The sequence below is a fragment of the Bos javanicus genome, chromosome 12 (genome assembly GCF_032452875.1).
Source record: "Bos javanicus breed banteng chromosome 12, ARS-OSU_banteng_1.0, whole genome shotgun sequence".
Taxonomy (NCBI): domain Eukaryota; kingdom Metazoa; phylum Chordata; class Mammalia; order Artiodactyla; family Bovidae; genus Bos; species Bos javanicus.
In genome coordinates, this window is record NC_083879.1 from 84,342,179 (window position 1) to 84,366,075 (window position 23,897).

General features: G+C 43.6%; 1 protein-coding gene across 3 annotated transcripts in view; it reads left to right on the top strand.

Moving 5' to 3' along the window:
- Positions 1-23,897, top strand: part of MYO16 (myosin XVI) — a 517,433-nt gene that overhangs the window by 172,181 nt on the left and 321,355 nt on the right. For all 3 annotated transcript variants that reach the window (XM_061435364.1, XM_061435363.1, XM_061435362.1), the window contains exon 5: positions 18,044-18,152. In XM_061435364.1, coding sequence (XP_061291348.1) covers positions 18,044-18,152 — 109 coding nt within the window. The remainder of the gene's footprint in view (positions 1-18,043; positions 18,153-23,897) is intronic.

Genomic DNA, 23,897 nt, shown 5'->3' on the forward strand with positions numbered 1-23,897 from the left:
AGTCAAGTGGGCCTTAGGAAGCATCACTACAAACAAAGCTAGTGGAGGTGATGGAATTCCAGTTGAGCTATATCAAATCCTAAAAGATGATGCTGTGAAAGTACTGCACTCAATATGCCAGCAAATTTGGAAAACTCAGCAGTGGCCACAGGACTGGAAAAGGTCAGTTTTCATTCCAGTCCCAAAGAAAGGCAATGCCAAAGAATGCTCAAACTACTCACAATTGCACTCATCTCACACACTAGCAAAATAATGCTCAAAATTCTCCAAGCCAGGCTTCAACAGTATGTGAACCTTGATCTTCCAGATGTCCAAGCTGGCTTTAGAAAAGGCAGAGGAACCAGAGATCAAATTGCCAACATCTGTTCGATCATTCAAAAGGCAAGAGAATTACAGAAAAACATCTACTTCTGCTTTATTGACTATGCCAAAGCTTTTGACTATGTGGGTCACAACAAATTATGTAAAATTCTGAAAGAGATGGGAATACCAGACCACCTGACTTGCCTCCTGAGAAATCTGTATGCAGGTCAGGAAGCAACAGAACTGGGCATTGAACAACAGACTCATTCTAAATCAGGAAAGGAGGCTATATATTGTCACCTTGCTTATTTAACTTATATGCAGAGTGCATCATTCGAAATGCTGGGCTGGATGAAGCACAAGCTGGAATCAAGATTGCCAGGAGAAATATCATTAACCTCAGATATGAAGATGATACCACCATTATGGCAGACAGCGAAGAAGAACTAAAGAGCCTCTTGATGAAAGCGAAAGAGGAGAGTGGAAAAAGTTGGTTTAAAACTCAGCATTCAGAAAAGGAAGATGATGGCATCCAGTCCCATCATTTCATGGCAAATAGATTTAGAAACAATGGAAGTAGTGAGAGACTTTTTTTTGTCTGGCTCCAAAATCACTGCAGATAGTGATTGCAGCCATGAAATTAAAAGATGCTTGCTCCTTGGATGAAAAGCTATGACCAACCTAGACAGCATATTAAAAATGAGAGACATTACTTTACCAGCAAAGGTCTGTGTAGTCAAAGCTATGGTTTTTCCAGTAGTCATGTATGGATGTGAGAGTTGGACTGTGAAGAAAGCTGAGCGCTGAAGAATTGATACTTTTGAACTGTGTGGTGGTGGAGAAGACTCTTGAGAGTCCCTTGGACTTGAAGGAGATCCAACCAGTCCATCCTAAAGGAGATCAGTCCTAGGTGTTCATTGGAAGGACTGATGTTGAAGCTGAAACTCCAATACTTTGGCCACCTTATATGAAGAATTGATTCACTGGAAAAGACCCTGATGCTGGGAAAGATTAAAGGTGGGAGAAGAAGGGGACAACAGAAGATGAGATGGTTGGATGGCATCACAGACTCAAGGGACATGAGTTTGAATAAGCTCTGGGAGTTGGTGATGGACAGGGAAGCCTGGCGTGCTGCAGTCCATGGGATCCCAAGGTGTCAGATATGACTGAGTGCCTGAACTTACTGACTGATGTTCTAGTCCTTTCCATTAGTTAAAAAAAATCAGAAAAACAAAAGAATAGAAAATTGATCAAACTTCTTTCCTTGGATGGTCACCCTGTTATGCTTCTCATGTTCATAGTCAAACTTCTCTGAAGGACAGTGTACTTTTGCTGACCTTAATTTATGGCCCCCATCCCTCCATCTAGGTGACATGATTTCTCTCCACTCAAGCCCCTCAAATGGCCCTTTGATAAGAATGCTTTGACATCTCTGTGATGGGGTCAGTGGACACATTTCATGGTTTATCCCACTTAATGTATATTTCACTAGGTCTAAAAGCAAGTTTGTCAAGCAAGGAAATGGGGCAAATATTCAATATTTTTTACTCAAGTTTGTATTCTTTGTGCTAATTGGAGTACAAATTCGAAGACAGCTACTCTGGGTACAAGCCTGGTTAGTGACTATTGATTAATGATATATTTTTTCTTTTTTCGGTTTTATGGTAATTGGTTTTATGTAATTGACAAATAAGCCTGTATGTATTTTACAGCATGATGACTTAAGTCAGTTTTGTGCAATGATTACAACAATCGAGTAAATGAACACATCCATCATCTCACATGGTCTTTCCTGGTGGCTCAGCTGGTAAAGAATCTGCCTGCAATGCAGGGAACCCTAGTTCAGTTCTTGAGTGGGAAGATCCCCTGGAGAAGGGATCAGCTACCCACTCCCGTATTCTTGGGCTTCCCTGGTGGCTCAGCTGGTAAAGAATCCTCCTGCAATGAGGGAGACCTGGGTTCGATCCCTGGGTTGGGAAGATCCCCTAGAGGAGGGAAAGGCTACCCACTCCAATATTCTTGACTGAAGAATTCCCTGGACTGTGTAGTCCATGGGGTCACAAAGAGTCGGACACGACTAAGCAGCTTTCACTTTCATCTCACATAATTAGTATTAATTTTTTTTTTTTTTGGAGTGAGAATCCTTAAAATCTCTTCTCTTAGCAAAATTCAGGTGTGCAATGTGTATTATGAACTGTAGTCGCTATAACATGCGTTCACTCCTAGGGCTTATTCATCTTAGAACTAAAGGCTCCTGCCATTTCATTAGCATCTCCCATCCTGTCTGCCCTCCAGCCCTTGGGAACCACCGTTTTATTTTCTGTTTCTGAATTTTTTGGTTGTTCTTAAGTTGTGTTTTTCTAAATCTATTGCTACCTCGACTTTCTCAACAGTAGAGTTCATGGTATAAGTATCTTATCTATAATGAAAATACTTGCTCATTTTAAACAGTGATTAAGACCATAAAAGTAAATTTCAGAAAATAAGCAAAGTGTCATTAATAAAAAAACACATATGGATGATTTCTGGTTTCAGCTCAGATATGCTAGGAATTTGTCCTTCCTGTCCTTAAAAGAAGAAAAAAGGCTGAATGAACTGAAAATCAGTATTTTTTCTTGGACCCATCAGAGAACTGAAGTTGCCAGGAATGTATTTCAACCTCAAAATCTGAGCCACAGGTGAATCCAGCCAACTAGAGCTTGATATCAGGTTGAAATTTCCATTTTATTTGAAAAAATATATGAATTTGTAGAGGAAAATAATTTTGTCAATCAAGTATTAAAATATTTAATGTTTGGTTCTAAAATAAGTACGTTGATTATTAAATATGTCAAACATTAAATTGCATCAAGTAAGTACATCAAAAAGGTTGATCTAAAGGATGTTAAGGACTGGGACATTATACCAGTATTGTATAATAAATCCAATGCATAATAAGAGAGGCTTAACAACAATAAAGCATAATCCCGCTATTTTGGAATATTATATGTTTTTGCATTAGTTAAATGTACTTTTTCTTTTTGGAGTTACTTCTTTTCAGGAATGGCTTTATTGAGTTATCCATTATCCAAAAATATTACTAGGCTTCTACAAGGAATCTACACTTTGTAATAGACTTAACTCATTCATAGTTAAAGAAGTGAAATGGATTTTGAAATAGTTGTTAAGTAAAAGCAGGATCCTGGAAATTCATTAGCTTTTTAAAATCTAAGATAATATAGAACCTATTGGAATGCCTCAGTCTGCTGCTGTAGCCTTCCTGCACTCTTAAATCACATTTCTGAAAATAAGGCCCCTTTGGGCCATCAGAATGAACCTATCAAATGATAGTTAGCTGGAAAAGAATCAGGTTCTCCATCCACTTGCACTCCTCTTACATTTAATGACCTGGATGGTTACTATAAAATACATTCAAAAAACCGGCGCTGTATTTTGAGAGCTGTCAGATCTTACACAGCTGATGCTATCTGGGTATTCGTGTTACAGACATCACATAAGCTTCTTGGATAGTCGTTGTATTTATGTTGCAAATTATCAGCAATGGAAGCATCAGCAAGGATTTTTTATAGAAGTCAGTGTGTCCTGGCAGAATCGTGCTGTCTTCCCTCCACGGTATAGCATAAAGAAAAAGGTAAAGAGAATATCTTATGAACTTTCTAGGGAAGGATGGTTATTTCAGCGTTTAACTCAGTGCTAGTCACACCTGTACTGAACCCTCAGGTCACACCCAGACATTTATCGGAAGGGAAACGCCACACCCTGAATCCTGTAATTTGGCGCCTAGACTTTCTATCCAGCTTGTGCTTTTCCTCAGTTGCACACCCTGGAAGCCGCTCACCAGGGTCCCGTGCACATCTGTCTAACCGTGTGTCCTATCCCTAGAGCTTGTTTGTGAGTGTGCATTTTGGTTCAGTGCCAATGGCTTGTATATAACACACTTCCGTGTGTTATTCAGGACTGCTCAGTTTTGAGGCTGACTTCCATACGGTCCATTCATCTGAGCAGAGGATGAATTCACATTCCTATGCCTGAGCAAGGGCAGGAATACCGCTCTTTGGACTTCAGTCACCAGAGCTCGCTGCTTCATGCTCCGACTCCAGGAGGACAGCACACTTGGCTGGCTCACTTGGCGTCTGGTGTGGGTGGCAGTTATCAGTGATTTTTTATTTGGTTCAGAACTCATCCCAGGGAGCTGAGTCTGTAGTGATTGCTAGTAAATCAAGCTGCACAAAATCAGAAATTTCTTCACATTCAAATTTAAAGAAACATTGAATATTTAAACCACATTTGAAAAGTGCTGTATTATACCACTGTAGTGAAAACTGCTCACTTACTTTGGGGAAACACAGAGATATCAGACCCAGAATAGTCATTCTCCTGATCAATGCTTTAATCCAACGTCTCTGTCTGCATTCATATTCTTGACACCCTTATTTCTTTTTCAATATTTTATCAATGGCTGTAGTAAGATTTGGGTATTTTAATATTAATAGAAATATGATGTTAGGTCATTTACACTTTAGATATTTTATCTCTTTCAATGAAGAAATTATGAGATCCATGTTTTTTAAAATAATTTAATTTAGAAATCTCCAGCCAGAACTTGCCAAATGAAAATCACTCTGACAAATTCTGTAGGTTATATTCTCTTAATGATTGTAGTCTATAAGAAAAGTAATATTTAAACCCTCCGAAGACTTTTACTTTGAGAACTATGTAATTTGCAAACATCTTAACAAACTTTCAGAATTCTATGTTAAAATGCGAATGTAGATGAGGTGAGGGTTACTGTTTCATAAAATGCACACATTATGCCCTTGCTTTTATGACTGTCCTGTATTTTTGGTACTTGTTTGCTAGGCATGTTACTGTTTGCTAAATCATTGATAAGGGATGACTCAGGAAGAAAGGAGCAGTCTATATGCCCAAGAAACTGGGAAAATGAAGGAATGTTATATGAAAGAAATGATGTGGAAAAGTGCGATTAGACTATGAAATATATTTAAATTTAATCCAGTTTGACTTCCTAGGCATTAAAATGCAAAAGAAAATTTAGTTTGGGAACAATTTTTTAGACACAAGTCCTGGTGCTCCTTTCTGTAATTCTTGAAGAATATTATTAAAACAGTGGGCTAGGGCTTTAAAGATTACAAGTCAAGTCAGTCAGTCGTGTCTGACTCTGTGACCCCATGGACTGTAGCCCACCAGGCTCCTCTGTCCATGGGGATTTTCCAGGCAAGAATCCTGAAGTGGGTTGCCATTTCCTTCTCCAGGGGACCTTCCCGACCCAGGGATAGAAACTGTGTCTCCTGCTTGGCAGGAAGATTCTTAACCACTGCACGACCTGGGAAGTCCTGTTTTTTTATGCATTTTTATGCATTTTATGCATATTTTTTTGAGAAGGAAATGGCAACCCACTCCAGTGCTCTTGCCTGGAAAATCCCAGGGACAGGGGAGCCTGGTGGGCTGCTGTCTATGAGGTTGCACAGAGTTGGACACAACTGAAGTGACTTAGCAGCAGCAGCATGCATATTTTTATGCATATCATGCATCCAATCTTAGCTTTCTGTGAGGCCTGTGAGGAGCTAGTAAAGGGTGCTCTGCAAGCTCGAGAGTAGAGAGTCTGAGCTGGTCTGAGAGGCCTGGGAAGCAGTGGAGTAAAATCCAACAGACATCTCCCTGGAGAGCCTGCCTTTGGGAGAACATTTCCTAAAACCCAGTGATTGTGAGTTGAGACTGGTAACCATGGGAATGAAGGAAATACTGATGATATATTTTGCATTGAAGTCAATAGTAATATTGACCTTTGAAATGTAGGCATTAAAGAAGAAGAGGGGATTTTAGAATGAACTAAAGCTTTCTGATTCTGAAAATTGGGAGAGAGGTTGCAATGTACAAAGAAAGCAAACAGCAGCCAAGAAATCTTTTTCCATGAGAAGGACTGTGAACTTCTTTGAATATTTGAAGGTCAGGATCAATAGGAGACAGGAAGACATCCACCTGGGGAAGTCTAGGATGCAGTTAGTTCTGGAACTCAGCAGAGAGAGGAGTCTTATTTGTATACACAGGGTAACAGAAGCCCTCCAGTAAATCAGATCAACCCATGAAAATGTGAAATCCGAGAAAAAACATGGGAAATGGGGCCAAAGTAAACTAATCAAAAGATTCTGAGAGAAACAGGATGCTAAAGAGAAGACTGAGAAAGGCGAGCCAGATTTAGAAGGAGAATCAGAAGCTTGTATTTCATGACAATGAAAGTCAAGGGGATAAATGCCTTGAGAGTTTCCTTGTGGTGATGGGAGGACTATACTAATCGCAATACATCTGCTGCGTAAGAACCTTCGAGTTGCGAGCTTTCGACGATGGGAATGTGCATTCCATCAAGGCCTGAGTGGAGCTGCAGCTCGCCCTGCGTCTACTATCGCTGCTGCTGGTTCAGCTCTACCATCGCCCACCTCCTCTCCCTCCTCCAGCCTGTAACTCTTCTTTCCTGTTCAGCGGATGCCAGCCCCTGGATGCCAGCTGCTGTACTGGCTTATGCTACTGTACTGGAAGATTTTTGTATTATTTGTGTGAAAAGAATTATAAATCTATTACCATACAGTATTTATAGCCAATTAATTGTGTTAGAGAGTGAAAAAGTTGGCTTGAAGCTCAACATTCAGAAAACGAAGATCATGGCATCCGGTCCCATCACTTCATGGGAAATAGATGGGGAAACAGTGAAAACAGTGTCAGACTTTATTTTTCTGGGCTCCAAAATCACTGCAGATGGTGACTGCAGCCATGAAATTAAAAGATGCTTACGCCTTGGAAGGAAAGTTATGATCAACCTAGATAGCATATTGAAAAGCAGAGACATTACTTTGCCAACAAAGGTCCGTCTAGTCAAGGCTATGGTTTTTCCTGTGGTCATGTATGGATGTGAGAGTTGGACTGTGAAGAAGGCTGAGCACCGAAGAATTGATGCTTTTGAACTGTGGTGTTGGAGAAGACTCTTGAGAGTCCCTTGGACTGCAAGGAGATCCAACCAGTCCATTCTGAAGGAGATCAGCCCTGGGGTTTCTTTGGAAGCAATGATGCTAAAGCTGAAACTCCAGTACTTTGGCCACCTCATGTGAAGAGTTGACTCATTGGAAAAGACCCTGATGCTGGGAGGGATTGGGGGCAGGAGGAGAAGGGGACGATAGAGGATGAAATGGCTGGATGGCATCACTGCTTCGATGGATGTGAGTCTGAGTGAACTCTGGGAGTTGGTGATAGACAGGGAGGCCTGGCGTGCTGCGATTCATGGGGTCGCAAAGAGTCGGACATGACTGAGTGACTGATCTGATCTGATCTGAATTGTGTTAGTGCCTTGGCTGACTGCGTTGGACTTAGGAACAAATTGGACTTAGAGCCACGCTCTCAGAATGAAACTCGTTCGTATCTGGGGGACTTACTGTATAGGAAAAGCTAGTCATTGAAACATGAAAAAAGCAAACCTCTGAGAAAACTGCGATCTGAATCCTTACATCAAGCGTAAAAGCATCTTAAACTTTACGTGGTTTCCCTTCTGTACGTACCTAAATATTACAACATGGGACCTGAAAACTGTCATAGAATTTTCTGCACCACAGAAGGAAAAGGAGATAAAGGCGCTGACATCATAAGGCACTGGAGATAAACCCACATGAAGACCAACAACACAACATGTTAAAGGGACAGAGAATATTCACAGCCTGTATTCTCAGCTTATTGCTAAATAGACCCAGAAAAGGCTGTGTTTTCTCATAACAGATAACACATGTTCCGATTAGTCAAACAGGCTTTTTTTTTTTTTTTAAAGCAGAATAAACATCAGAATGGTATTGGAGAATAACTGTATGAATGGATGATGAATGAAATCGGAATGTCCTGGCTCTTACCTGACTCTTTCAGGTCTTAGTCAACAGGTATTTACTGAAATTTGTGTGCTTCCAGCAAAGCAGTCTATGGGAAGAAATCAGTGGCTTCATAGAACATGTAACATGTGCCCAGTACTTGAAATGATGTTGAACTTAACCGTAACCATGTGGGGGATCTTTATGAACCCTCGAACCCGTGATCTCTCTTCTTACTTTTTTTTTTCTCAGAAATTCATATTCAATAGGCTTGCTTACGAAACTGTATCTTTTAATTGGATGGTTGACCTTTAACTATACTCTGGCCATTGACTAATTCAAATGTTACTGGAGCCAGCTCATCAGATCATTGTTGACTTGTCTCCAGTTTTACTCCTCACCTTTGAATTTAGTAGATTTAAAACTTGCCAGGGACCCAAGAGAATGGTCATGTGTTTTCATCTCATTTCATCTCATAGTTTTGTTCATTGTTCAGCTTCAAAGATCAGTTCAGTTCAGTTCAGTCACTCAGTCGTGTCTGACAATTTGCAACCCCATGAATCGCAGCACGCCAGGCCTCCCTGTCCATCACCAACTCCTGGAGTTCACTCAGACTCACGTCCATCGAAGCAGTGATGCCATCCAGCCGTCTCATCCTCTGTCATCCCCTTCTCCTCTTGCCCCCAATCCCTCCCAGCATCAGAGTCTTTTCCAATGAGTCAACTCTTCACATGAGGTGGCCAAAGTACTGCAGTTTCAGCTTTAGTATCATTCCTTCCAAAGAAATCCCAGGGCTGCTCTCCTTCAGAATGGACTGGTTGGATCTCCTTGCAGTCCAAGGGACTCTCAAGAGTCTTCTCCAACACCACAGTTCAAAAGCATCAATTCTTCGGTGCTCAGCCTTCTTCACAGTCCAACTCTCACATCCATACATGACCACTGGAAAAACCATAGCCTTGACTAGACGGACCTTTGTTGGCAAAGTAATGTCTCTGCTTTTGAATATGCTATCTAGGTTGGTCATAACTTTCCTTCCAAGGAGTAAGCATCTTTTAATTTCATGGCTGCGTCACCATCTGCAGTGATTTTGGAGCCCCCAAAAATAAAGTCTGACACTGTTTCCACTGTTTCCCCATTTATTTCCCATGAAGTGATGGGACTAGATGCCATGATCTTCGTTTTCTGAATGTTGAGTTTTAAGCCAACTTTTTCACTCTCCATTTTCACTTTCATCAAGAGGCTTTTTAGTTCCTCTTCACTTTCTGCCACAAAGGTGGTGTTTTCTGCAGATGACATCTGAGATCATTGATATTTCTCCTGGCAATCTTGATTCCAGCTTGTGTTCTTCCAGTCCAGCTTCAAAGATAGTTTTCTCAATATAAAGATCACACGTGTTTATTGTATAAAATGGAAAGACACCCACAAATGTATAGAAAATTAATATCATTCATAATTCCTTCACATAGTCATTGGATATATATATATATATAACTTCTTGCTTTTGTTTTGTTCTTTTACTTTAATACTAACTTATCTAAGTTTCTTTTTCTATTTTTTGGCTGCACTGTGCCTCATGCGGGATCTTAGCTCTGAACCAGGAGTTGAACCTGTGTCCCCTGCAGCAGAAGCAGGGCATCTTAGCCACTGGACCACCAGGGATGTCCCCACTGAATATATTTTGATGTATTTTTAAATCAGTCTCATTCTCCTTTCTCTATTCCCCACACATGTAAAATTCACACTGAATTTATCTGATATTAATATATACATCTTGGTAGCCTATTTATATTCACTTTTTCTGTATTTCTCCAGGCCTTAAAATTTTGTTCTGCATCATGGTTTTCAATGGTATGCAGTGGCATCATAAAATGTCCTTAACTAAGTATTACCCTCTTTTTGGCGTGTTTTCACTACTTTCTATTCTTACAATACTGTTATCACATCATCTTATGATTAGGGCCATCGCGTCTCATGCCGTATTTGTACCCAGGCCAGTCTTCCGTGTGTGTGCTTCCCCTGAGGCTCAGCGGTAAAGAATCCGCCTGCAGAGCAGCAGGTAGAGAAGACACAGGTGGGCTCCCTGGATTGGGAAGGCCCCTGCAGGTCATGACAACCCACTCCAGTATTCTTGCCTAGAGAATCCCACGGACAGAGAAGCCTGGTGGGCTATAGTCCATGGGGTCACAAAGAGTCGGACATGACCAAAGCGACTTATCATGCATTTTTTTTTTATTTTAGATTTTTAACTGTCGTGCATACCCATATTTTCAAAAGCCAGAGAGTTTTCCAAGGCTTATTGGAGGCTCTGCAAAGGTCAGCCCTTCTCTCTTCTCTTTAGCTCCACCCTTCAAATTTTTCCTCCCAGATACAACCACTTCTAACTCTTTTAGATGGTTCCTCTGACTTTTATATGTGTTTTGAGGTAAATAGCTATTTAGATTGGTACACCTTGATTTTTCATCTTCAGTGTGGAAGACAGGGCTTCAGCTCCTTTAACCCCTGGTTGGATACCCCATTCTGTCCACGTGCTCATCTTCTGCTCGTGGTCCCCTTAAACTTCCATCAGATCACTGTTAGAGATTTCTTTAGTTAGGACTGTAAATGCCATTCACACTCCAGTCCCTTGGAATTCTACAATTACCTTTTCTTTGTTGCAGGGTTTCTTTTCTTGGCATGGTTTACTGTTTAGCATGGCAGCCATGCTACATATAAATATTTACATGCTCCCGAAGTAATAATTACTGACCTCAGAATGTTTACAGAGGGAGCTGTAAAAATGGGTTTCAATGTAATTTCAACTGTTAGAAAATTTTAAATGCTTGTCATACAGGTTTTCAGTTTTTTATTACCATAGAAATTCACCATCATTAAAATCTCAAAGAACACTTTCACCATAATAAGCACTTAATATGTAGTTCCTTGATGAATAAATGGATTTCTCAGCTGTATTGCCTCCTGTGTTATCTGCCCAAAAATCTAGGATCCAAAGGAAAATTATATGCTTCTAGTTTTCTCTTTCTGCTTGGACAATGGGGATCGGTGGAAAAGTCTCTGCTTGGGACTTTGGGGGATGCCTGGACTTTGGGGTTCAGTTCCCTGTGTTCCCCGCCCTCTCAGGCAGGTGGCAGCTCTGAAGTCCTCTGGGTGGTCTGACTCAAGTAACAGGAGGGACGGAATGGCAAGATGGTGAGTCCTTCCTTCTCAGCCCTGTTCATCAGGGTTAAGTGTTCATCAGGGTTAAGTGGTCATCAGGGTTAAGTGGTCATCAGGGTTAAGTCGCTCTGTTACGGCCATCTGCTGGTGCACACCCTGCCTGAAGCTTCTCTCTGACTTCCTTGAGACTAACAACTCTGACGTATCAGCTCAGGTTTTGGGAAAGGGGTTGCGATTCAACTGTTTGAGGTAGCCAGATTAAGGTGTTTCTCCACTAGTTCCTTTTGGTGGCTTGAATAACACAGAATAAAATAGAATCCTTGCCAATCCATCTGTTTCAACAATAAGAGTACACAGTGCTGCAGAGTGGAGAGGGCAGGGACTGCACAAAAGCATGTGCATCATCATTTCCGTCTGCATCTGATCAAAATTATCTGTGTGCTCAGTCGCTCAGTCATTCATATCCAACTCTTTGTGACCCCATGGACTGTAGCCTGTTGGGCTCCTCTGTCCATGGGATTTCCCAGGCATGAATACTGGATTGGGTTGCCGTTCCCTTCTCCAGGGTATATTTGTAACCCAGGGATGCAACCCAAGTCTCCTGCATTGCAGGTGGATTCTTTATTGCTGAGCCACAGGGAAACCTCTGAATTATTCCTGTAATGAATGTTAGATTCTAACCTTGCCATTCCTGCTGCATGTATGAATTGGTGTTCTACTGTATGGAAGAGCTTTCTTCTCCCATGTATCAGGGATTCATTCGTTTACTGATATAAGTATGAAGCCATGGGTTCCTAGCTGCAACTTCACAGCATAAAAACATCACTTGACCAGGTGATCTAATTACCTGCATCACCAGCGGGACCCAGATGTCATACCTAATGTGACTGCCTGTGTCCTTGGCCTGCCAAAAATTTCATTGGAAGAACCTAATGCAAGAAAGTCTTAAGGAAAAATACAGATGAACTGTTTCAGCTGGAAGCACGCTAAAGAGAAAGGGGAATACAATAAACTGGGAGACTCCATATTCCATTCTGAGTCAGAGGGTGATGGCGATCAAGGATGTCATCAGTGAAATTAATGAAGCTCAGATATGGTTGGTGCTGTATAGGATAGAGTTTTTGTGATGTCAGATGTTCTGATTTTGATAACACATTTGAAATAATGTCCCTATTTTTTGAAGTATATACCAAAACAGAAAGCTATTGAAATGTAGCATATTAAAAAGCAGAGACATCACTTGGCTAACAAAGGTCCAAATAGTCAAAGCTATGGTTTTTCCAGTAGTCATGTATCGATGTGAGAGTTGGACTATAAAAAAAAGGACTGAGTGTCACAGAACCGATGTTTTCGAACTGTGGTGTTGGAGAAGACTCTTGAGAGTCCCTTGGACAGCAAGGAGATCAAATCAGTCCATCCTAAAGGAAATGAACCCTGAATACTCATTGGAAGGACTGATGCTGAAGCTGAAACTCCCAATACTTTGGCCACCTAATGGGAAGAGCCAACTCACTGGAAAAGATCTTGATGCTGGGAAAGATTCAAGGCAGGAGGAGAAGGGGGCAACAGAGGATGAGATGGTTGGATGGCATCGCCCATTCAATGGACATGAGTTTGAGCAAACTCTGGGAGATGGTGAAGGACATGGAAGCCTGACACGCTGCAGTCCCTGGGGTCGTAAAGAGTTGGACGTGACTTACAATTGAACAACAGCCACATAAATATCTAAGAGTAAAGCAACATGATGCTATACTCACTTTGAAGAGATTCAGGAAAAATGAGAGAGACAAAGAGAAAGCAAAAATAGGGGAAAGTAAACTTACTGGTGAACTGAGTAAAGGGTAAAGTATTCCTTTCCCGGGGTTGCCATAATAAAGTTCTACAAGCAGGGTAGCTTGAAGCAACTAGCTTCTCACAGTTCTGGAGCCTAGAAGTCCAGCCTCAAGGCGTTGGTGGGGCCGTGCTCCTTCTGACACCTCTGAAGGGCGTCCTTCTGTGTCTCTCTCCGCTCCTGGTGGCCCCAGCTACCTGCTGGCTTGTGGCAGCCGTCATTGCAGTCTCTGCTTCCTCCTCACGTGGCCGTCTCCCCTCTGTCTTCGTCCCCAGTGCCACTCTTCCTGTTAGGACGCCTGTCATTTACTTTACCCCGGAATCCTTATGGCATCGTAGCGATTCTCGTCAGCAGTGGTCCTGTTTCCACGTAACGGTCGCGTTCACTGGTACCAGAGGTTCGGGCATCAGCATTTCCTTAGGGGCCATGCGATTCAACCCGTAACAGACACACCGTGGTTCCTGGCACTGCGCTTGCAACTTTGAGCTAACTTGTAGTTATATCAAAACCAAAAGTTACCAAAGTATTTTCATATAAAAAGTGGTATTTGTTGATTAAAAGTCCATCAGGTACCCATCTTTCAAATTTCAATATTAATATACTCGAGAATTATTATTAAATGAAACATGGACAAGTTTCTATTCACTGACAGTAAATTGTTACATAAACTAATAAAACATTTACTTGCAGAAATGTGCATTTATTCGTTCGTATGTTATCTGACATGCAGGAAAGAAGATTCCTATTTGAGGAGAATGGGAGATTTGGATTCTATTTCGATACTCCTGGAGCAGAGTTTAGGACAAAGTGGGGCTTCCAGTTTGAATTACGAGAGAGGAGATGTTTTCAGGACTCCCAGTAGGAAGTATCCAATCCTCAACTACAAAAGCATTTGAGTACTTTGCTTTGCATAATACAACATTCATTTCCCTGATGAAACCAATCACGGTGTGATTGATTTTCTTGACGCCCAATGGAAGGACTTGCCTCAGAGTTCTGCTCTGCAAGTCATCAGCAGCTCCGTTCCAGGGGGACCCATTAGGAGGCATCAGCGCACATGAACCCTGAGTTCATCAGACTAAAGAATGACAATCAGCCAGGAATCTTGCCAGTGGGGTTTTTATATACATGTGCACAATTTCAGAATTCTGAGTCTAGAAGTACTGCCTTTTCAGGGTGTCCCTTGGCCGCATGTTTTACTACACAGGATCAGGCTTTCTGGGGACCTTGGCTAAGACCAGACAGTTGCACGGTGGGGACAGAGCCACCCCTGGTGGGATGTCTCACCCGTGTCCAGTGACAAAGGAAGGGAGGGAGGGAGAGAAGGAGGGACAGAGGGACAGAGGAAGGGAGGGAAATAAAAAGGAAGGAGAGATGGGGAGAGGGAGGGATGAAAGAGTCTCCTGCAATTGTCACCTATCTAGAAACAGTGAAGGCTGGAAACTTAAGTATGCATAGAGTGATTTTGTGATTGTATGTATTGACTCTTAAAAACGCATGTCAGAAAATTTAGTTAAAAGTAACTTTCCCTGCAATCATAATCCTTTGCCTCAATTTGTAGTAACTAAGTTCAGTGTTTGGTTGCTTATTTTCCTTTTTTTTCCGGTAAATAGTTTTTAGGATCTCATATGCGCCAGGCACTGTTGGGAACATAAAGAGGACCTAGCTGTGGTCTGTGATTAGGGAAGTTCCCGCCCCCCTGGGAAGGTCTGTGCGTGGGACGACACCTGGTTTTTCAGCAGCATAGACCAGTGATTAGCGGGTGGAAATTTCAGTGAATGAACCCAAATGAAACATTCAGCACCACCTTTCGTTTTCAGACTTTCTCTGAAAAAGCCTCATTAGTCCTTAAGAAAGCATTCTCCCCCAGTGCCCTGCCTTCAGGGCTACCTCGATGCTGTACTATTTATTTTTGCTGTTACTGATAATATGTGACCCTTAATTATATTCGCTGTCATCTGCCACCCAGATGTCTGACATGGATAAGATTCTACCTGAAACATTTATGCATTGGGGAAAAAATAACTTGATTACCTCCTACCTGTTAGAACTGAATTAAGTAAGGGCGCCCTGTGGTTCTGTGTCTTAATTGATTCTTTAACCAGTGAAGCCAGGATAAATATGCAAAACCTTATTCGCCTGGTTGGAGACTAAGAGAAAAAAAAATCATTAGCAAATCTACTTCAGACTACTGCCTCAAGTAACCTCCTTTCAAACTCTGACTATGAAAGAAAATGAAAGGCACCGAGAAGATAATTTGACGTCTTTAGACCCTTAAAATGAAGTTTTCCTTAGGTAAGGGAAAATCGGAAATATCTAATGTGTTCTATTCAAATAAGGGAGTCTCTTTTTATGGCTATAGAAATGTGGTTCACTCTGGACGGTCAGGTGAACAGTACAGCTTACATGGAGGGAAAACATGAAGATTTGGAATGTTCTACCACTTTGACCTACTTTTTACTATAATTAGAGCAGTCTTTTCGAAAACCTGTGCAGACTTGCTAAGGCTTAGGGAAGCACTATATAGCTACACACACATTCAAACAAGGTGAGATCTCAGAACACTGGAGTGAGTCGCCATGCCTTCCTCCAGGGGATCTTCCCGACCCAGGGATCGAACCTGCAGCTCTTAGGCCTCCTGCACTGGCAGGCAGGTTCTTTACCACTAGCGCCACCTGGGAAAACCACTGCTATATGGCTATTTAATATATAAATGTGTGTGTGTGCTCAGTCACTTAGTCGTGTCTGACTCTTTGCTACCCCATGGACTGTAGCCCACCAGGCTCCTATGTCCATGGGTTTCTCCAGGCAAGAATACTGGAGTGGGTTGCCATTTCCTCCTCCAGGGCATCTTCCCAACCCAGGGACTGAACCCAGAGCTCTTAGGTCTCCTGCGTTGGCAGGCTGACTCTTTACCACTGTGCTACCTGGGAAGCCCCTAATATTATAAATATACAAACTATTTAATATAAAAGGCTATTCCTTTTTATGTAAAGCCATGGGTTTGGTTATTATATGAACCATATTAACTATATTCACAGTGCCATACACACTTGTATTCAGGAAGAAGAATAGGGTGAAACGTTCACTTTCTTGGCCTGAGTTTAGTGACAGGTTTTTGGGAGGAAACGTATGGGAAGTCTTGCCTGGTAAATTTTACGGAGCTTATTAAAGAAGGTAGAGACAGGGTAACAATTGCTGTGACTACTTGTTTATTAATAAGGATGAAAGCGCATCCATCATTGTGTTTGTGCTGGGGGAGGGGGAGCGTCGAGCAGGTGGGCTCAGAGGTGCCTGAGGGAGAGAGCCTGTGAAGCTGAAAGATGTCTGATAGTCGTATCCGATGTACTTCATCCATTAACGTCTCCGGATGATGCTTTTTTGTCAGAAAGCAGTTCTGGAAAGAGGAGAAGGCAATGGCACCCCACTCCAGTACTCTTGCCTGGAAAATCCCATGGACGGAGGAGCCTGGTAGGCTGCAGTCCATGGGGTCGCTAAGAGTCCTACACGACTGAGCGGCTTCACTTTCACTTTTCACTTTCATGCATTGGAGAAGGAAATGGCAACCCACTCCAGTGTTCTTGCCTGGAGAATCCCAGGGACGGTGGCGCCTGGTGGGCTGCTGTCTCTGGGGTTGCACAGAGTCGGACATGACTGAAGCGACTTAGCAGCAGCAGCAGCAGCAGTTTCTGGAAAGAGAAAAACCAGCCAGAAGCCATGAGCTCAGTCTTTATTAAAGGGACTGAAATGTGACTGTGCTGGACTTGCCTGTGGCTTAGATGGTAAGGAATCTGCCTGCAATGCAGGAGACTCGGGTTCAAACGCTGGGTGGGGAAGATCCCCTGGAGAAGGGAATGGCCACACACGCCAGTATTCTTGGCTGAAAGAATTCCATGGACAGAGGAGCCCGGCGGGCTACAGTCTGTGGGGTCAGGCTTCATTAAAGCAATGGTAACATGAGGACAGCTCTCCAGTGAGTTTCTGCGGAGAGCAAGGAGCATAAGGATTTAACAGGATGGTCTGGGGAAGCTTGGAGTTCACACGGGATGTCAGAATCCGAAGGCAGGGCCACTGTGTCGTGCTAGGACAGCCAGGCTGCTCTAGTGCATCGGGCACAGAGGCGTGCCTGGCTCAGCAGCCAGGGATTGGCTATTTGGGGTTTTTCAGGGGGGTTGTGGAGGCGGGGCTTCCCAGGTGGCGCTAGTGGTAAAGAACCCACCTGCCAATGCAGGAGACATAAGAGAAGCGGGTTCGATCTCCGGGTTGGGAACATCCCCTGGAGGAGGAAATGGCAACCTGCTCCAGTGTTCTTGCCTGGAAGAATCCCATGGACAGAGGAGCCTGGTGGGCTACAGCCCATGGGGTCGCAAAGAGTCGGACAAGACTGAGCGTCTTACAGCACAGCATGGGGGGTAGGGGTGGGGACGAGTACTTGGGGCTGGGCTCTTGATCCTCTCAAGGGTCAGTTGAACCTTTTGGTCCATCAGAGTTGATCACAAAACATCTACCATAATTTGTCTTCAAAAAATAACTCCAGTTTCCTATGTGATCCTGCCAGCTGTATTTAATGTGAACTTTCCTGGGTCGGTTTCCTAAATAGGCTAGAAATGCAAGTTTTGGTCTGCTTTCTGTATTAACAGTTGTTGATGTGTATTTGCTCAGTCATGTCCGACTCTCTTCTACCCCATGGACTGTAGCCCGCCAGGCTCCTCTGTCCATGGGATTCTCTGGCAAGAACACTAGGGTGGATTGCCGTTTCCTTCTCCAGGGGATCTTCCCAACTCAGGGATGGAACCCGAGTCCCTGCATTGGCAGGCAGATTCCTTACCACTGAGCCACCTGGGAAGCCCTTATGCTGACCATGTACATGTTCATTTTTCTTTTCCGCTTGTAGGCTGGAGCCAACGTCCTTCTCCAGGACGTCAATGGAAACATCCCACTGGATTATGCCACGGAAGGCACTGACTCGAGCTCCATCCTGCTGACCTACCTGGATGAAAATGGTAGGCTGATATTGCAAAAAGCCACAGAACAGTAGATGAAGAGAGAGGATGGTAGGATTCTTAGTGCATATATTTCAGCCGTGCTTCCATGAGTTCAGACAGATGTCATTCCCCTTGATTGTGTGAAACGAGGCCTCGTTCTGGGCACTGTTTCGTAGTCAGGTTCATCAGTGCACGTTTGCAAGCCGGCAGAAATCTGGAGGCCGACCGTAAAGGGACATTTTAACAGGCCCCCAAAGTCCCTAATTAGTGGGACTGGGTTTGTAATTATAATCTCTTGTCTGCTGGGAGGGGAGGAGAAGTGAATGAGCACAACTGAATTTGGGGCTAATGAGCGTGAGGTCGCGTGCAGTCTCTTCTCTTGGGAGAACACGTCCAGCCTCCTAAGCATCTCATGCAGGTGAGCAAGAGCTCAAGTCAAGGGCAGTCTGCCCAGCATCTCTGCATCCATTCCTGGGGACACTTGGAAGCTCAACCCTTGTCAGAAGAAAGCCACGGTCGGTCCCGGTGCCATCCTGAAAAGCTGAGGCTGGGGACCCAGATGTGTTCCCTGACAGAGAATGCTTAATTGCACAGCCCCAGCGTGTAATTTCATGAGTAAGTCCAGCCTTGGCCAAGGGGGAGGCATTCGGAACCCTGAGTTCCATGTGGTCTTAAACTGAGAAGTATGCCCTGTCTTTAGTTTTTTTTTTTCCTTTCTGCGGTTCAGGTATAAATAACACCAAAGAAACTCCAATCCCTTCAAGTGTGATCTTTTGTCAGAGAAACGGTGTAGCGTGTCCGAGGGGCAAGCCGTGCTGAGACTGTGCACTTCTCGCCTCCCAGAAAAGCCTGCACAGCTGCCTCTTTGTTCTCTGGGTCCCGCACCTCCTCCAGATCGCGCCTCTCAAAAGGTTTATTCTGAGGATGGCTTAGAATAATAATAATTAGTGCTTCGCAGCCATGGGTTCTTAAAAAAAATTGTCTCATTAATTCTGAAAGCAAGGTAAAGGATGTTATCTTCCCTGGAGACAGTGTGAGCTGAGCTGTGGGTCTGAAGGTCACCAAGTCACAAGTCACATCCCTGGGGTGACAGGCGGTAACGTGGAGTCACTCCCTGGTACCTGCTCCTTCCTGCAGAAGGGACCTTGAACTTTCTCACATCTTGTCAGCTGTGAGTTGTCGGAGTCAGACTCCACGGCTTCCAAAGGGAACAAGCTGAAAGCTATGCACATTCCACTGTTGGGAGGTCTATTATTTGGATCTTTGCAAAGCTTGGGGTGCCTCAGAGTGAAGAACAGGGCTGTCTGGGGCTGTCTTAATTAGCTGGGCCACTTTTGTAGCATGGGCTTCCCTCATAGCTCAGTTGGTAAAGAATCCACCTGTAATGCAGGAGACCCCAGTTCGATTCCTGGGTCGGGAAGATCTCCTGGAGAAGGGATAGGCTACCCACTCCAGTATTCTTGGGCTTCCCCTATGGCTCAACTGGTAAAGAATCTGCCTGCAACGTGGGAGACCTGGGTTCCATCCCTGGGTTGAGAAGATCCCCTGGAGAAGGGAAGGGCTACCCAGCCCAGTGTTCTGGCCTGGAGAATTCCATGGACTGCATAGTCCATGGGGTCACAAAGAGTCGGACACGACTGAGCGACTTTCACTTTCACTTTTCTAGCATAGTTTCCTGTTCTTCTCACTGATCTGTTTTCCTAATAGCTACAGTTGTAGCTCTTTCTGTTTGGAAACTAAAATTAAGTATCTTTATTTATAAAATAATTAGCTTTGCTTCTGTGTTTTTCCAACTCACAAGAAGATTTTGTTCCACGAGAACACTGAGTATTTGCCGGAGCGGTATTGCTATCCCATATAAAGAAAAATAAGTGCATTCTTGGTTTTAAAAACGATTAAGGAAAAAAATATAAGGGAGATACTGACTGGATGGTTGGGAGAAAAATCCATCACGATGCTGGCTGTCACAGTCTGTTTGTGAAATGCATGTTTGCTGGAACAAATTCAATTTAATATCTCTTACATTTTTAATTCTGTTTTCCATTTGTTGCTGCCCCTGCCCTGGCCTCTGCCTTGCAGTCGTCTGCCCCTCCCTCGCCCCGCTCACAATCTGGTTCCATTTCTGCCCGCATCCCTTCTTATCTAGGTCCGCTGCCGTCGTTCCAGTAAATCCTGTCTAATTCAATTTATTTCCTGAGCCCTCCCTTGTCGGTGCCCTCTCAGAGTGATCTGTTGTGACAGCATGGGCTGATACTGTTAGAAATCTCTCATATTCCAAGATGGGATTTTCATCATTCGGTGCACTGCGGTCTTCTCACTCAGCGGTGGCACACCCCGTTTCAAATCAGGGTGCTTATCTTGCTGTCCCGTCAGGACGCATGTGGCAGGAGGCAGGCCGGGTCGTGAGCAAGTTGATTACATGGAAAATCGCTGGTCACAAGTTCTAATTGTACTGTCACCACCGACATACGCTGTACACACGGGCACAGCAATTAACCTCAGCTCACTGCCTGAGCTTCCTGGGCTGGAAGACGGGATGGCTGAGGAGTTCTAATCGAGCATCTGATGCCTGTGACATCTCCGGTGTGCGGCAAAGCAGCTGGTGTTCAAGGAAAGCAAATTGATGATAAAATGAGCTGGCAGAGAAAGAAGCGCTGCTGGGGGAGCTCGAGGTATCCAGGAAGGATGCTCACCATGGGCAAAATGCTGCTCTTGTTCGGTCGCCAAGTTGTATCGGACTCTTTTCGACCCCATGGACTGAAGCATGCCAGGCTTCCCTGTCCTCCACTCTCTCGCAGTGTTTGCTGAAATTCATGTCCATTGAGTCGGTGATGTCATCCAACCATCTCATCCTCTGTCGTCCCCTTCTCCTCCTGCCTTGAATCTTTCCCAGAATCAGGGTCTTTTCCAATGAGTCGGCTCTTCACATCAGCTGGCCAGAGTGTTAGGAGTTTCAGCTTCAGCATCGGTCCTTCCAATGAGTATTCAGGCTTGATCTCCTTTAGGATGGACTGGTTGGATCTTCTTGCAGTCCAAGGGACTCTCAAGAGGCTTCTCCAGCACCACAGTTCAAAAGCATCAATTCTTCCGGGATCAGCCTTCTTTACAGTCCACCTCTCACATCTGTACATGTCTACTGGAAAACATAGAGATGTGTTTTTTCAAGGCCCTGAAAAATAAAGCAAAACTTTTTTACTTTGCTCTACATATATCCTCACCTGTAGTGCTTTCTCCTTTCTTTCAAATGCATTGTTTTAGAAGAAGGAGCTCACATTTATCTTCTGAGTTCCCTACCTTCTCCACTAAGCCCACCGACATTCAGCTTCTACCCCCACTGACCTGGAAACTCCCTACAGCGCCTGCCGCTGCCCTTGCTTCTCTGTCCAGCTGCCAATTTTCTGTTCAGTATTTCTTTACCTCCCCTCCCTGTGACATTCAGGGACCTTGCTCACACTCTGCCCTGAAGTCTCCCTTCTACGAATGTCCCATCATTTTTCTCCCTTCTCTTACTTCCCTTTGGATGTGCTGCTTATGCACCCAGAAGCCAAAATATTGGTTGTTCCCAAGGCTTTGTCTTCGAGCATCTTCTCTCCACACACTGTCTCCGGCTCATCTCTCCCTTTCCTCGAGTACTTAGCGCCCACCTGACCCCAGGGACATTCCTGAAGCTGAGAAGTCTTTCCAGACCTTGTATGTGCAGTTCTGTTACCTGTCCTGCGTCTTTGACTTGGATGTCAGATAAGTTGAGATAATCTGTCCGATGTGGACCTTCTTGTTGCCCTTTCGTACGCCCTCTGGGCTGCCTGCCTTTGCACCCAGGAATCTGACTACTTGACCATCACTTTTCTTCTCCTAAATCCCTCCCACTGAATTTGCACCAAATCTTACAGAGCCTTTTGCTAATCTTTCTCATATGTCTGGGTATGTCACCAGCCATGCTATCACTGCCTTGATTAAAATCCTGGTCTTTCTATATATTTTGGAACAGCCTTAGACACCAGTCTTCCTGCCTCCAGCCTTAGCCCTCCCTCTGCAGTTTTCACAGGACTTCCAGATGTGTCAGCCCACAGATGACCTTGTATACTCCTCCCGCATAGCAAAGTTCATTCAGAATGCTGTTCCTGCACCAGCCCCTTCAGAATCACCCAGTTTGGTGGTGACAGTGATCCCAGTTTGCTGAGGACAGTCCTGCAGCATACTTGTGGTCAGAGTTGGAGGAAAGGATTTGGTAGAGGTCTATGACACCTGTCTGGCATCCCTGGTTTATTTTTCTTTGCTACAACTCCTTTATTTGCCTGCTTAACCCTTTTTCTTTAAAGTCTTGGATCTCTTAGAAAGCTTACCATGAAGACAAAATCTGAAATTAGATGCAATTCTCGGAGCTTAAGGATTCCCACTGTGTAGTCATGGGATGGGTCATATCATAGCCTAATGATAAAATTATCTTTGAAAGCAGCAGAGAGTATCCCCAATACAGGATGGATAATAGAGAAAAGGAAAAGCTGAATTGTTGCAAAACAATATTACCTTAAGAGGGACAGTTAAGGAAAGTTAAGATAAAGTTCAGATTAACCTGAGGTGTTAATGTCTTTTCCGTTCCACACTAGCATTTATTGATATGATCAAATGTAATCAGGCAATAATAATTTGTATCACATGTAATAACTTGTGCAACTCAGGTAAATGATTTGTTTCTTATGTTCTTAATTAGACAAAAAGATTACTAAACTCCAATCAAAATAATAAATCTGAGCAGATTGTTAGATTAATACACTTCAGTCGTGTCCAACTCTTTCAACCCCATGGACTATACAGTCCATGGAATTCTCCAGACCAGAATACTGGAGTGGGTAGCCATTCCCTTCTCCAGGGAATCTTCCCAACCCAGGGATCAAACCCAGGTCTCCTATGTTGCAGGCAGATTCTTTACCAGCTGAGCCATAAGGAAAGCCTGCCAGAATCTTGTGTCTATGGGATTTTCCAGGCAAGAATACTGGAGTGAGTTGCCAGAGGATCTTTTAGACCTATGGATTGAACCTGCATCTCCTGCTTTGGCAGGTGGGTTCTTTACCACTAGCGCCAGCTGGGAAGCCAATCTAAGCAGGCCAGGTATTAATTTTTTCAAAAAATTGTATGAAAATTAAAAAGCGAGGATTGGCCAGTTCAGTTCAGTCACTCAGTCATGTCCAACTCTTTGCGACCCCGTGGACTGCAGCACACCAGGCTTCCCTGTCCATCACCAACTCCTGGAGCTTGCTCAAACTCATGTCCATCAAGTCGGTGATGCCATCCAATCATCTCATCCTCTGTCGTCCTCTTCTCCTCCTGCCTTCAGTCTTTCCCAGCATCATGGTCTTTTCCAATGAGTCACTTCTTCAGATCAGGTGGTCAAAGTATTGGTGCTTCAGCTTCAGATTGGCCAGTTACCCACCACAAAATAATAGATTTCTTATGGGCTGTAGTCATCATGATTGTTTTTTTCCCAGGGGCATCTTAAGAAATTTGACCAAGAAATGAGGGAATTTCCATTCTATTGGTTTACCAAAAATACATCTGTGCTTTTTTTCCCTGAACACATTACAAAAATCTAAAAGTTATGTCTTACTTGGTATCATATTTGACTCAAAATCAAGTTTTAAAATAAAGGGATACAATGTCATATCTTTCCAGTCATATCTTTACAGCGGCGACCAGAAACAGATTGTTTCCCATAACATGTTGTAATGTGAATAAGTCAAAAGTGAGTGACAGCTAATTTCTGTT